At 43.0% G+C, this 15,275-nt stretch overlaps 1 protein-coding gene and 1 long non-coding RNA gene across 3 annotated transcripts; both read left to right on the plus strand.

Annotated features, from left to right (window-relative positions):
- The first annotated feature begins 1,517 nt into the window (after positions 1-1,517).
- On the plus strand, positions 1,518-12,187 carry LOC111835677 (calpain-2 catalytic subunit-like). Of its 2 annotated transcripts, XM_072709430.1 has the most exons (21): positions 1,518-1,855; positions 4,790-4,859; positions 5,613-5,731; positions 5,872-6,005; positions 6,438-6,606; positions 6,925-7,008; positions 7,278-7,363; positions 7,452-7,526; positions 7,734-7,894; positions 8,088-8,257; positions 8,351-8,362; positions 8,483-8,694; positions 9,281-9,317; positions 9,762-9,827; positions 10,120-10,177; positions 10,321-10,385; positions 10,656-10,724; positions 10,837-10,915; positions 11,317-11,433; positions 11,555-11,613; positions 11,706-12,187. In XM_072709430.1, exons 1-21 carry the CDS (start codon positions 1,619-1,621, stop codon positions 11,727-11,729), a joined length of 2,103 nt encoding a protein of 700 aa, XP_072565531.1. In that variant the 5' UTR covers positions 1,518-1,618; the 3' UTR covers positions 11,730-12,187. The 2 variants fall into 2 exon arrangements, with proteins under 2 accessions (XP_072565531.1, XP_072565532.1); XM_072709431.1 differs by lacking the exon at positions 8,351-8,362.
- Positions 12,188-13,356: 1,169 nt separating this feature from the next.
- LOC111835726 (uncharacterized) lies at positions 13,357-15,221 on the plus strand. Its single transcript, XR_002836277.2, has 3 exons — positions 13,357-13,762; positions 14,137-14,213; positions 14,754-15,221. It is a non-coding gene; the product is annotated as an uncharacterized lncRNA (long non-coding RNA).
- The last annotated feature ends 54 nt before the right edge of the window (positions 15,222-15,275 follow it).

The following is a 15,275-nucleotide window of genomic DNA, read 5'->3' on the forward strand; positions in this document are numbered from 1 at the left end:
GTTAGGTGAGTTTGGTGATAGAGAGCCCTGACCACAACCCCATCAAACACCTTTAGGATGACCTGGAATGGAGATTACGAGCCAGGCCTTCACATCTACAGTACCATCAGTGCTTGACCTCACAAATGCTCTGTTTGCCAGGAAGGGTTTTGAGGATAACTTTAGAAATGTATTCTGGTACAGTTATTAAAAAATACCTGTTCAAATGTAAAGGGTAACCTAATCCAAGAATCACAGTATTTAAGCGACATAACCTGATTAACTTCTGTTACTGATTGTCTCAATGCCAAAAGTGCACAAAGACACAAGCAAAAAGAAATATCACTAAGACGACTTACTTCTGCAGGTACTCCGTAAGACAACAGAACAGCGTAAGATAACCTTAGCGAAGCAAATGGAAGCAAACATTAAACATCTCAGCATCTTTTTTAGTATATGGCATCGAGCCTAGCTAGCATGGACCATGGTGGTCAAGGGCATGGAAGAGTCATCTCTGGAGGACCTATTCTATTCCTGCGATGGACTCTGCTGCTTTACCTGCATGCAGTACAATTAAACTAAAGTTTCACTAAAATTTCTATGTCAATTGCAATTAGATTCCTTAAGCGCACAAATATCACCTGTATTTGTTCATATTCCATCCATCCATCCATCTTCTATAATGGCTAATGTCTCGGGCAGCACAAATCGCAATGCATGGGCCCATACTGGACCGGATGTCAGTTCGTCACAGGGCAGCACAAACACACACACACAATGGGCAATAAACATGAGTATCGCTACATGTTGACGACAGTGGGAGGAAATGCAGACAAACGCAGGGAGAATGTACAACCCTCAACCACGCACAAGGGGCGAGATTCAAACCACTAGTCACTGTGACATGCACCTTCTTCGAAATGAATTTTTAATACTACTTGCATTCAATATATTCATTTAATAACAGTGTAAACCCATTAAGCAACTGCTGGCAAATTATGGGCTTGTCTGGGCTCTGCTGCTAAGCTTGCGGCTGGTTTCACCTCACGGGGGAGGTGGGGGACATTAACAGAAAAGATATCTGAGCTGCTGGTGAACAGTTTGGAGAAGAAGAAGATTAGAGCTGTTGCAAGACTTGCATTACTGAGATGGTGTGGAGTCTCAGGCAACAGAAGTGGCTACACTGAGAGTTCCTTCAGCATCAGCACATCACCAGGTGTCCACTGGGAACCCAGCACATCTTCAGCTGATCGTCGCATTAGATTATGTGCATCTGCAGCACTCGCCCAGCATGCAAAGCTGCTCTAGCATGACGTGAAACCTGACACCTGGCACTGCAAGCAGTGTCACTGGCACAGTCACTGGCAGAGTCACTGGCACAGAGCCTTCAGCCAGCTGGTGCTCTGTAGCAGGGATCCCCGCTGTGTTTTACCCAACAGGTTTCCGACAAAGTGGAGGAGGGTCAGGTTTCAAAGCATCAATGGGAGGTCTGAGTGGGCGGGGCTGTTTGGGGGTAGTTATACCATCTAACTGGTGGCTCCGCCCACTCTACAATGCAGGGGACATAAAGGAGGAAGAGAACCAGCAGAGCGACACTTTCTGCTAGGAGACCACCGAAAGCCTCCCCAACAGCCCAACGATGACGTCCATAGCGGGCAAAGTGGCGCAGCAGCAGGCGCGAGCCGGCGGTGTCGGAACCAATGACACAGCCGTGAAGTTCGGCGACCAGGACTACAAGACTCTGAGGAGCCGCTGTCTGCAGCAGGGCAAGCTGTTCGAGGATGATCTCTTCCCGGCTGGGTCCTGGGCTCTGGGATACCAAGAGCTGGGGCCACTATCCCCAAAGACCCAGAATCTGGTGTGGAAGAGGCCAAAGGTAAGGAGAAGCGAGGCTCTCTCAGAACCTGTGATCAACTTCCTCACTTACACTTTGCTTTGGACAGTAGCTTTTGCTGTGACTGTATGAATAGTTGCATAATCTAATTTTCTGTTTTCTTAGTTTGTTCAGTGTTTCTTCAGCGTGCAGCAAACAAAGGGTCCAAGATATGTTTACATCCATATATCTTCTTAAAAATAATAGCCTTTGGGTATTGATGAGAAATCCACTTTTCTCTTCCCCAAACAAGGGTATGGTCGTCCATTATCTCCCTACCAGGGCATGTGAGCGGAGTGCAGCGGAGCGTAAGCGAGGAGCGGAATTTGGTCAGAGCGCGGAGCGGTTTTCTAATTAAGGCTGGAGCTGTCGTTCTGTCTCGCTCCAATTTCGCTCCGATGCCGCTCACACTACGATTCTGAGGCGTGCCCAAATCTACCCAGAATTCATCTGTACAATTATCACAGATTGGCCGAGATGGAATTCGCCAAGTATTTCACAAAGGAAAGTGATAAGTCATACAAGTGTACTATTCTTATCAAACGTATAGATGACAATAATGTTTAATTGCAAGAACAACAATGTGGTGAAACTGTTTCAGTGAGTAAAGATTCACTTTGGAATCACTTTTCTCAGAAACATGAGAGAGTGCTAAGCGAACAGGCGGAAGACAGAGCAAAACGTGAACAAGTTTTATATGGTTGTAGCATATCAAGTATATAAAGTATAAAGTTCAAGTTCAAATCTTTATTGTCACATCATGTTACTGGTACAGTACATATGAGTGAAATTCTTGTGTGCTAGCTTCACAAGCAGTAGTGGTGTGCAAAATCTATATATATATAAAAAAAAAGATAAGTACAAGATTTTGCACACCACTACTGCTTGTGAAGCTAGCACACAAGAAGATAAAAGCCTATAAAGTAAATATTGGTAATCAAATAAATTCGTTTTGTCATTCGAAGTAGTTCTAATATGATTTTTTTTAATTTCACGTAACGCTGTCAGTGAAATTTTATTTTATAGATAGACGCGCAGCAGCATCAGCAGAAAAAAGTTGAGGAATTTAAAACGCGGATGCTTAGCCTGTATATTCTTTAGGCTATTAAGCCCACTGATTCCTTTATTTTTAAGTCTATTTTTGCGTGGAATGCCATTGCTAAACCTGTCCGTTGTTGCCTATATGTTGCTTAAAAATAAATATTTTCTGAGTGGCAATGTTGCCGTTGCTCATATTTCTTTATGATATAAGGCTTCGGTTTAGGAATGCAGATCATTTGTTCCTCTTTTAAATTGGAGCGAGCGTGGAGCGGTTTGACTGGAGCGGGAGGAAATTTTAGTGGAGCGAGGAGCGGTGTTGAGCGGAGCGGCGGAGCCAACAGCCTCGTGAGCGAGGAGAAGAAATTCTCACCGCTTCAATCGCTCACATGCTCTTCTCCCTACCCTATCTATCTCAGGGATAAAGGCTCAGTGCTCCAACCATATGGGAAGCTGTTTTAGCTTTATTTCATTTCTAGAGGATATCACAAGTTCAATTCTAAATTAGAATGCAAATACTTGATATCAGAAATTGAGCTGTAACTAGTTAAAATGCCAGTTCTGTATCAGAAATTCTCTTTTAGCTAGTGAGATTCAAAACATTTTTCCCATTCATTTCACAGGGAGTTGGAATCTGATATCAGGAATTCAGTTGGTAGATATAATTGATATCAAATTACAACTAGTTACAATTGAATATATATTTCTGATATCAGGAATTCAGTTGTTGGTAGATATAATTAAAATCGAATTACAACTAGTTACAATTTAATGTGTATTTCTGATATAAGATATACACATTATAAAAAGTTAGAATTGAAGTTTTGATATTTATAAATGAATTAAGGTTAAAATGGCTTGTGATGCAGCCCCAGTCACAAACATCCCAGCCGGATGGGATTCACGGAGCCTTAACACATTCCCTGTTTCTCTGTTTGCTGAATATGTCAGATCCCATCAGCTGGCGCTGTCTTGTCTTAGGGCTACAAAATAATTCACTTTGATTTCTGTGTAACATACTCAACATCAAAGTAAGTACTTAACCGTTTGCAGATGTTCTGTGGCTCAGCTATAAACTATGAGTACACTGTAAACTAAAAAGCAATATACACAACACACACACATATATATTAATATATATATATATATAAAATTGCTGGGCTGGTTTGTGTAGATGGAGATGTGTGCTCTCCATTCCTCACAGACCAATTTAACACACATGGACTGAGCACCTACTGTATACTTATGGCACATGCTTTTCCCCATCAGCAAATGGACCGTGCAGCACTTTCAGCAATTCTGTGCGGACGGCAAATCTAATACCTGATACTGTTGGCAAAACAGGACCGGCCAGGCCAACCTGGTCACTGTCATGTGACCGTATCATCAGCCAGTGTGAAACCAAAACAGTGTGACGTACAGTCATTACTTTTTACGGAGCAGTGTTTGTGCCCTGGGATCCTTTCACAAAGCTCTCTCTGCTGGCCGAAACTCGATCCAAAATGGTCAAAATAAATCCTGAATGTAAAGAACCTGCACCTTTGTCTGGCAGGCATCACATATACGTCTATGAATGACTTACAAAGCTAACGAGTAATACATTTCAGAACGGAAGTTTCCAGGATCCTCTTAGTTATTGTTAACCCTTCCAGGGAAGATGATAAATCGCTCCTGGGTTTTATCAGTCCTCGCTGCTCCACCATAATCTTCCATTCCCATTGCGACTATTTACTCTCCTCTGTGGATTTGGGAACACGTCTGGTCCATAGATGTGATGGGTGGCTTCAGAATTCTGGGGCTCTCGCTATTCAGGGCCCAACGCCTTATTCTGTCAAAGAAAATTCAGCACCGTGTGCCAGCATCTCTGATTCTTGCCCTCCTGGTGTTTGATCTTTACAGGAGTTGTGCCCGAATCCATGCTTTATCATCGATGGAGCAACGAGAACAGACATCTGTCAGGGAATCCTGGGTGAGTTCTCAGGATTGTCAAAGCATGGCATCAAGGATGGGGTGAGAAGATCAGAATGTCCAGTAGCCTGAGTGTTTCAGCAGAAAATCAACATCACAGTTTCTGTTCAGTTCCTTTTAACTGAAATACATATCTGCATCTGCTGTGATGTTTCCATACAGGTTTGGCTGATCTAAAGCACACTGAAGGACCAGTATGTTGAGTCACTGAGAGAAATTAACCTCTCATTAACATTAATGTACTTTGCTCCACTGGATGTTAAACAACCTTCTTCACCTGTGCATTTGTGTTAGAGTGACAGCAAGGGGTAAAAATACTACTTTTTTCCTATGCTGGAGTATTTTTTTTAATTTCCTGTTCTTCTTCTTGTTGGCTGACCTGAAATCCCCAGTTCTTTGATGTGCCGTGTGACTCATTTCATGGTTCGACTTCTGATATTCAGATCGAGTTCTAGGTCAAACTGGTTTGTTCGACTTTCAAGAAATTCGAGTTCTAGTGAGTTCGAGAAGCGAGGTACCACTGTATTTTTAATGTGGAAATAGGCGCCCCCTACCGGACATTTTAAATGAGACAGTAGTCAGAAGGGAATGGTTAATGCGCAAGTAGCAATTATATATGTACCTTCACTTTGCATTCATTCATCATCCTTTGGTATGACATTCTTTGTACAGGAAATCTGCCCACTGTTAAACTCAAAGACACTCCTACATTTACCTTCGCGCCAAATACCGATGTCTTGACGACCTCCTTCAGGTGACTGCTGGTTGCTGGCGGCCATTGCTTCCCTGACTCTAGACGAGGATATCCTGGCCCGTGTGGTCCCCCAAGGGCAGAACTTTGAGGAGAATTATGCTGGGATCTTTCACTTCCAGGTTAGCATCAAGGCTTTATGGAAAACTTGGGCTGAGCATTTTGTCTGCTGACAAAATCACCGTTGCTGCTACATTGTGTCATTGACCTGCTTCTGTCAAGCAATGAGGTTCACAGGTCTTTCTGCTGTTCTGATCACCAGTTCTGGCAGTATGGGGTGTGGGTGGACGTGGTGATCGACGACCGACTACCCACCAGAAACGGACAGCTGGTGTTCGTCCACTCGCACGACTGCATGGAGTTCTGGAACGCCCTGCTAGAGAAGGCCTACGCCAAGTGAGTAGGAACCTCAAGCAGGAATTTCATGGTGGGAAATCCAAACTACCAGCAGTGACACCAATGAACAAACACAATGGAGGGCAGAGTTAAGATCATGACACTGGAGAGATGAGCTTCATGAAATCTAGGCTCCGTGCTGACGTTAGACAACATGGAGGAGGTGATGCAGCCACAGGAAGACAGGTCTGAATCACACCCAAGGCCCACAGTCAGTTGATTCCGGCTTTGTATATGGAAATAAGCTAAGATATTGTATGACTGAAGCTTTATTGAGGTAAAACAAAATCCCCTGCTCTAGCTTCAATTGCAGAATATCCAGACATATTCACAGTTGTGTTCAGTGCATTTGATTTGTCCAAGCAAGCACGTTCCTACAGCTAAATGTCTCTTTGCAGGGTTTGCTGTTTTTCAGTTTTTTTTTCTTCACAGGCTGAATGGATGCTATGAGGCTCTGACTGGGGGAAACACCACTGAAGGCTTTGAGGACTTCACTGGAGGGATAGCAGAATCCTACAAGTTGAAGAAAGCTCCTCCTCAACTCTTCAATATCATCCAGAGAGCTCTAAAGCTTAAATCACTCTTGGGTGCCTCCATCATGGTAAATGCAAATCACTCATTTACATTTTTTCGACTGGCATCTCTAGGGTCTGAATGAGCCTGCAAGATGATTAACTGAGTGGATGAATGGCTCTCTAAATTGACTGGTGTTCAGACTGTACCTTGTGCCCTGTTACCTGTTGTTGGCTCTAGGCTCCCATGAACAGGATAAACAGTACTGGAGAATGGATTGATGGATGGAGAATGAGACAAGTGCATTGTGGGCAATATGAAAATGAGGCAAACTGCTTGTTTAGTTCAACACCCCAGACCCTGTTCTTGCCTTTATACTCTTACATGAGGCTGTAATTTTGCACAGACCACCAACGCCTATGACCGAGAAGCTGAGATGGCCCTCAAGCTGGTAAAAGGACACGCATATTCTATCACGGGTGCTGAGGAGGTAAGGCAGCTATCAGGACACCTGGGTAAAATCAGCATCGCCTGTGAACAGAGCTGTGGATGTAGAGTTCAAAACTTTGTCAAGAGGGTGATGTTTTCCAAAAATCACTCCAGCATTTTTTTTTAAAGTTCACATGAGCTTGGGAGTTTTATTTGCAAAGTCGGATGATTAATGTGGTGCATCAAATCTGATAGAAAAGAATATTTATGTCAAGATTTAAGATTTTAAAATTCTAAGCCTTTGTCTGTGGTGTCCAATCCAAACGTCAGGTGCACATGCAAGGCCGCAGTATCCAGCTGTTGCGGCTCCGGAACCCCTGGGGGAAGGTAGAATGGACCGGCCCTTGGAGTGACAGGTGAGACCATGGATGCCGGTGTCCCAACGGGCCACATTTGTAATCAAAAGGTAGCAAGCAAATCAAAGACGGATGTTTCAACTACTAGATCGGGGGAATGGGACAAGATCGATCCGAGCGAAAAAGCCAGGCTGAGGAGCGTTGCTGAAGACGGGGAATTTTGGTGAGCTTTCATCTCAACAGAGTTTGATCTTGGGCTGGAGAGAATTGTAGAATGGTGCAATGTCATGTTGGATGTAGGTTCAGCATGGTGAGGTCACCTGGACAGTTTCCACCCAACACGAATAACGGCAACACAAATCATATTTATATACAATCATGGTCTTAATGACAGTGTTTGGCTATGGGCTTTGTCTGCTCCTCCTCTCAGGATGGCCTACCCTGACTTTATTCAGCAATTCACGGACCTAGACATATGTAACCTCACCCCAGACACTCTGACCAGTAACAAGTTGGGGTCGTGGAACTACTATGAGTTCAATGGCCAGTGGAGGGTTGGCTCCACTGCTGGGGGCTGCCTGAATAATCGAGGTAGGTGCTGATCAACCTTCCATGTGACCCAAGTCTTGTTCCATTTCCTGTCTTATGAATGGTTATACTGCGGTTTATACCTTAATCCAACTGGTTGTCACATAGTCCAGAGGGTAGCATTGATAGGGAGCAGCGAAATTTGAAGCTGAAAATGGAAGCTGGTGAATACTGAGCTCTCTGCTGCCCCCTGCAGCCACCTTCGCGTCCAACCCCCAGTTTTCCATCAAGCTGGAGGAAGTGGACGACAATCCTTTTGACGGGAAGCACGGCTGCTCCTTCCTGGTCGGCCTCATGCAGAAAGACGTCCGTAAGAGTCGCAGACTCGGCCAGGATCTCAACGCCATCGGCTTCTGCATATATGAGGTGCAGACTTTGCCTGGTCAAATCAAACGCACCATGAACGACAAATGTAGTTTGTGTAAGTCTGTCTAAAACAAAGATCTTTCTTCTTTTCAGGTTCCTTCAGAGGTATGTGCAAGCTCCATTGCCTCTCTGTTTGAGGGTTCCTTTCATGACATCAGAGTCCAGGTAGCACCTTGGCGATGTTGACTGGAGCTTTCTGCTCCCCTTGCTCTTCCCGTCCCGCAGTTCCAGGGCTGCACTGATGTCCACCTGGGCCTCAAGGTGTTCCTGCAGCACCAGCCCGTGGCCAACAGTAGCACCTTCACCAATTCTCGCGAGGTCTGTGACCGCTTTCAACTTCCACCAGGCGAGTACGTCATCATCCCCTCCACCTTTGAGCCTCACAAGCACGGCAGCTTCCTGTTGCGGGTCTTCACTGAGAAGCAAGCGAGCACCAGGTGGGCATAAAGAGTCTTTTAAAATCCTGCCATTACGTATCATAAACACATCACATTTTAGACACCAATGACACGGGACCTTTATTATATAAATCCATCCAACTTTCAAGCGCTTATCTTGGTCAGGTTCGTGATGGGCCTAAATATATGGATTTCATAGGAGCTTGATTTCAGTTTAAAAGTTAACATATAATGTGTAAGACTTAGTCCTCTGTATTTCGTCCGCGTTTCAGTTTGTTCAGATTGTGGGTCAACGCCAGGGCGAATTCTGACGGACGTTTGGATCAAAATGCAATTTTTACTGATAACATGGTATTTTAAAAAAACGTAGCATACATAGCTTTTTTTTCCCCTCAATCAAAACATTTTCACATTGACACATTCATCCTTGTGTGGACACGCTGATGATCCCATCTTCAGATAAACAATAAGGTTTTCAGGAGCTGTGTATTTGTCCAAACTAACTGTGCTATAACTGTCATGTTCAACATGTAGGCCTTTGAACTTTGGCAAGGACCAGAGAGTCTTCAAAATCTCTGCATCTGACTGTTTTAGCCAATGATATTATGATTTTTTTTTGTTGCAGACCAATGGCAGCAGGTCTGAGCATGAATGTAGTCCAGGTAAGTCAAAGTATTAGTTTCTCCTGGATGTTGACACTCTAATGCTTAAAGAAAAACAAATAAAATAATATATAAACAGGGATGAACATAACTGGTACGCAAGTACGCATTCGCCTTTAAAAACGATACGTGCGAGAATCGATTGTTTGTAAAAGTGCAGATGCGTACTTATTTTATGTGCATTTGCGTTGCTATGACAGGAAAATAGCTTGCATTTTAAGCTGTATACCGCAAATGAAGTACTTAGCATATAAAGATTACAATGCATTATATTTTGTTTCCATATCAGTGCAAATTCAGATATACCTCTGAAAAATGTGCTAGATCAGTGACTTTGTAGTTTGAATTAAACATATTGAACTAGCCTATACATCGATACATATTCTATAATACACAAAGACGCCAACACTAATTCATATGCAAGTCTTCTTAAATGGTTTACAGAATAAAATTTCGAAAGATGACATGGATCCCCAGTTCAAGCAGCTGTTCAAGGAAATTTCAGGAAATGTAAGTTTTTCATCTCGCATCCTGGTAAAGAATTTGCTGTCTCTTGGTAATTGGCTCATGCAAAGTATCTCTGGTTTGATTATTATTTAGATAAAAAAAAATATTATTGTTCCTGAAAACATCTTACTAGAGCTGCTAACAAAGCCATTACATTTGGTTTCTGCGTAAACTATAATTTGTTGCCATGACAGTTGTCTAGAATGTTGACTATTAATCAATCATTCAAATCATATTTTTTAATGGTTTACAGTCTTTTTGCTGACGTAAGATTCACTGTAATCCACCCAAACAGGATTCAGAGCTGTCAGCACCTGAGCTACTGCAGGTTTTGAACCACGTCTTGTCAAAAAGTGAGTTATGAGCTATCAGAGGTTACTAGTGATGTAGCAATATGAACACAGTCCATGCCTCAATCAGTACCACACTTCTGTTTGAATTTCCTGCTCACACCCTGGATAGACCACCGTCCCAGCAGAACTTGTGACTTTTTCAGAAACAAGCATCCCGTCAGAAGGCATCACACTGGAGACCTGTCGCAGCATCGTCAATCTCCTGGATGTATCCTTTTGTTCACCTGAATTATCATCATCTGCAGAGTATGTTAACATTTGCCCAAATAAACACCGCCAAACACAGTCCTGTCTGTATTAGATAGACAGACAGACAACTTTAATAATCCTGTTCCGAACCAACTAGAAAAAAATTAGAACATTTGCTAGTCAGCTGAAAACAGGAATCATGCACCTGTTTGTACTGAAATAAAAGCTGCATTTATCCACACTTATTTAGTTCCATGCATGTGGTACAACCTTGACCTTCTATAACCAGAAAGATGGAAATGGGAAGCTGAGCCTAACCGAGTTCCATGTTCTCTGGATGAAGATCCAGCAGTATCAGGTCTGGTATCATGGATGGAGCGATGTCCCTCACCACAGTTCTGCACTCAAAGCACCCTGGCTGAGCTCTCATATCTCGTCACCGTCACGCTTGTCATGTGTTGATCCTCCAGAAAATCTTCCGGAGCGCTGATGCTGACAACTCTGGTGCCATGAACAGCCACGAGATGAGAGAGGCTCTCTCCCAAGCAGGTACAATGAGCCAGACCGTGAAGCCCATCAGCTCATCTTTAGTGCATTCACAGTAATACCAGATATTTAGAGAGACAATACTGTCAGACAGCACCACATGGTCCACATGGTTACCAAAGAATAAGAGTGAACAAATGCCTGCAGCACACAAAAGATATAATCTTTCTTTGTATAAAATGTTAAGGCAGCTAAACTACATCAACTTCCTTTGAAATTTTCAGTTCATTCTCAACAAAAGTACTTTTGATATATTGCAATTATTATTGCATTGCTGATTCATCTTTGGTACATGCTTTAAGGTATGTTTGCTTGGCATGCAGGAATCTCTCTTGGATTCACTGTGACCGTGGTGTGTGGCGCTGTAGTGAAAATGCAGGATTTAATGTGCTCGGGTTTTGCAGGTTTCCAGGTGAACAACGCGGTGCTTCAGGTCATTGTGAGCCGTTATGCCAATTCAGAGTCTTCAGTCGACTTTGACAGCTTCCTGAGTGCCTTGATTCGAGTCGAGATGCTCTTCAGTGAGTTTCTGTCACTTTTTAGGTGCAATGGTTTTTTTTTTTTAACAAATACAATAATGATTTAACAACATCTAGTTAATGTCCACATGTAAAGATTCAGTTTGCATTTCACCCCATTCAGGAATGTTCGAAAAGCTTGACATGAATAAATCTGGGAAAATTCAGCTGGACATGTCACAGGTCAGTTTAACTTTGCTGCCCTTCGCATATATGAGTTGTAATAAGTGACCGCAAAATTACAATTCAAATTTCGTGTTCCCTTCTATTTGCAGTGGTTTTGTGTGGCTATGAATTAAACTCCAGATCAGAGGAAGGTGTCAAATCTGCAACTGCCAGGAGATGCAACTGGGAAAATGATGCAAGTTGAGAGTTCAAAGTTTGAGAACAGATAAGATACAACGAAAGTCAGGTTATAATTTTTTTTTAAAAAGTAGTTCGTTCATGTTTAGCCTACTGTATTGGAAATGGGGTTTTTCTTTCACAAAATGACTTATTATTCTAGTTTTATGTGTAGGACGGTTGCTTTTACTGTACTGTTTATCACGTCAGTAGGGTGTTTGGCATATATCCTATGGCTTTTACAGAATGTAGACTGAGCTTGTAATTACAAATTTTGACCAGAAGATGGCAGCACCTTTCTTACTCTCTGCCATCCTAATACTGTACCATTAACTCTATGCCTGAAGATGCTTCAGAATCATCTGTGGCAGGCCTATTAAACTAAGGCACCTTTGGGGGCCTGCCTGCGTTTACAGTCGGCCTACGTTTTGAATTATTTCAGTTTCTGTCTTGGGCCTACGTTTCCAAAAACAGCAAGTCTTCCCAGTTCCTGTCCACATAACCTCCACTCCTCAAATAGAAGCAGACACACAGAGAAACTTAACTGGAGATTCCTGTCAAGTCATGTCATGTCGGGCCAAAAAAAAACCCAAGTAGGAAGAAATGTCCGAGAAATCATGCTTTTGATGTGTCTATATCTTGGATGTTTTCTGCTGTGTGCTGTTTAGTCTTTTAGATTAGATTGACAGATAGATACAGATACTTCATTCATCCTGGGCAAAATTTAGGCATCCAGTACATTAAACATACAAAAGAGCACAATGGAAAAAAATAAAAAAAAATAAAGAATAATGACACTTCTGACCATGTCTCCTGGGCAGGGTCCAGGCCTAGAACTTCCCATGCAGCACATGCCAGGCTGGATGCCCTGGATGGGATGCCAGTCCACTTGCAGGGCACACAGACTATGGCCAATTAGCAGTGAAAACCATCCTTGGAGGCTCTTATAGGCTGTCCCCAGAACAGCCAATGGCATTTTATATTATATGGTGATTAATTAGTCAGTGCATGAATCAGAGATGATTCAGGGTAATGATTCAGTGTTGTCAGATTTCTGCAAAGAACCTGGTTGAATTCCATAAAAGATAATGGGCAGCATCAGGTGAGGGGAACACCTCAAACCCTAACACCTCTCTGGCACACACATCGTACACGTGCCCCCTCCCTCAACACAATCCTGGCATATTCCACCAATAGCACAGCCAGTTCATCTTATCCTTCCTTATTTACCCACAATGGGTGAGAACTTGTGCCAGTCAATCCATGAGGTGACACAGGTGCCAACTTAGCCAGCTGATTTCACTGTGTCGCGGGTAGGTGTCGCTAGTCCCAGCATGCTCCTTGCACCCGTTGAAGGTTGCTGGGGGGCATTGAAGCTCAAAAGGGTCTGGCTGCAGCCGCTCAGAACGTGCACTCTCAGCCATCTGCACGCTCAGCCACTGACGTCATGTGCACGCTCAGCCACAACAGGAAGTGCAACCGGGGAATCGTTTCCTATTTGCTAAGTTAGTGCTAATTAAGTGTAAAAATGGTACGTTTTCGAGTTACTGTCTTACCAATTATGAACGATATGAAATATTCTTAATCATGTTAACATGTGCATATTTATGTTGTTTGGCTGGCTGTTGTTGTTTTATTTAAAATGTTAGTAGAAAAGTCGTAAACGTGGAAATGAGTTGCATTGTGAATCTGCGGTCGATTACTTTTGCTCAAGAACCCGGATGTGTGTCACACTAGATTGAAATTGAATTCGCAAACTGAATTTTTCGAGGTAGGATAAATGCTATTTCGAGTTACTGGAATTCAAATTCAAACTATTAAATTCAGATTCAGTTTTGTAGTCCGGATAACTGCAGATTAAAATATACAAAATTCATATTCAGTTTCTAGTGGCACAAATATCAGCCCATACGGTCCCTTCTTGCGGCGCACACTGACTTCAAAAGTAGTGGTTACGTCAGGGGATGCGATCCGAAACGCTTCAGCAATGGTGAGTCTGAAGCTGTTGATGAAGCCGCACGTTTAGAAATAGCGCTAAATTCACAAGGGGTGTCGGGGACTTAGTGGAATTAATGATTAAATCAAATAAGTTAGTTAAAATGCTTCTTTATCATATCTTGCAATAAAATACTGATTCGCAAAAGACAAAATGTATTTCATGATCCCACAGAATCAGAATCACTTCCGGAGAAGAACATTTTTCTATTTTTCTTTCCCCTCTTGGGTGGGTTGACCAGGCCCACCCTGGCACCCCCGTGAAGCTGGGCCCGCAACAAAGCATCAGCTGGCCAATGTTAAAGTATTCCAAAACGGGGAGTGGGCAAATGTGAACCCATTAACCATGAGATCTTTTTTAAAACACAGGAATCCAGAAAATGCTTCAGTTAGAAATACGAAGGCATATACAGATGTCAGGACTGCCCTCAAGATAAAACTACAAGGTAACAGGCTTTATCTGTGCCATTACACATCCAGCATCTGATTTTTTGTGGAGGAGAGAGATGGTTGAAACCCCCTAGTATCTAACAGCAGGTGGGACATAGTGATAGGGGAAAAGGGAGGGGGGGGGTGTGCACATAAGATCTAAATTTGTATAGTCGCCCCTCGTTTATCGCGGTTAATCCGTTCCAGACTACCGCGTTAAATGAATTTCCGCGAAGTAGGATTCTTTATTTCTTTATTATTCGGCTGCACCTGGCGTTGAACAAGGATTTGCGGGGGTGCTCGAATACATAGGCCTACAGTCCATACGTACAGTAATTAAAATTTTAATTGTAATACAGAGGTGTATAATTGACTCAGACAACCGAGCGCGGGCTGTATCATTTTCACTGTCTGTCAACTTTTTAATGAATAAATGTATTTGAAAAAACCGCGATAGAGTGAAGCCGCGAAATGGCGAGGGACAACTGTATTACTGTATATGTGTAAGTACGACTTGTATAGTCCTTACCTGGGGCTCCATTTGGTTAATTCCACAGGCATTAGGTGCGAATGGGAGATCACAGAGAATGTTGAGACACCAGCCATCAGAACTTGCCGTCAAATTAGTTAGACTGAGTGAAGACTATCGAGGGGAAGCCGTTGTACGTGATGCCCCAGTGGTCACCATCGCTCTACCTGAGGACGTCACCTCACAGTTTTTCCACCTTATGTAGTTACCAGCAACACGGTCAATTTTCGAAAGCCAGGAAACTGACTGCTCAAAGCTCAAAACCCTCCGCTCGCTCGAAACTAAAAAGCCTTCGTTTTTTGTTTTTTTTTCCTAACCGGGTGAAGCTTGTTATTCACTTTTTCAAAACCTCTCCACCCTACGTGGAAAGTGCTGTGATGGCTGCCAGCAGGAAAACTCAGATGTGTTACGTACATTTTCTCCATTTTATTAAAACCCTTCTGTCAAGCTTCAGTCTGAGTTTCCAATGTATACAAAGTCAAGCAATTAAACAAGTGAACCCCTACATGTCTAGCACAACCTGATTTGTCCACCTCCAGCAGAAACCGCA

The sequence above is a fragment of the Paramormyrops kingsleyae genome, chromosome 3, assembly GCF_048594095.1.
Source record: "Paramormyrops kingsleyae isolate MSU_618 chromosome 3, PKINGS_0.4, whole genome shotgun sequence".
NCBI classification, from domain to species: Eukaryota; Metazoa; Chordata; class Actinopteri; order Osteoglossiformes; family Mormyridae; genus Paramormyrops; species Paramormyrops kingsleyae.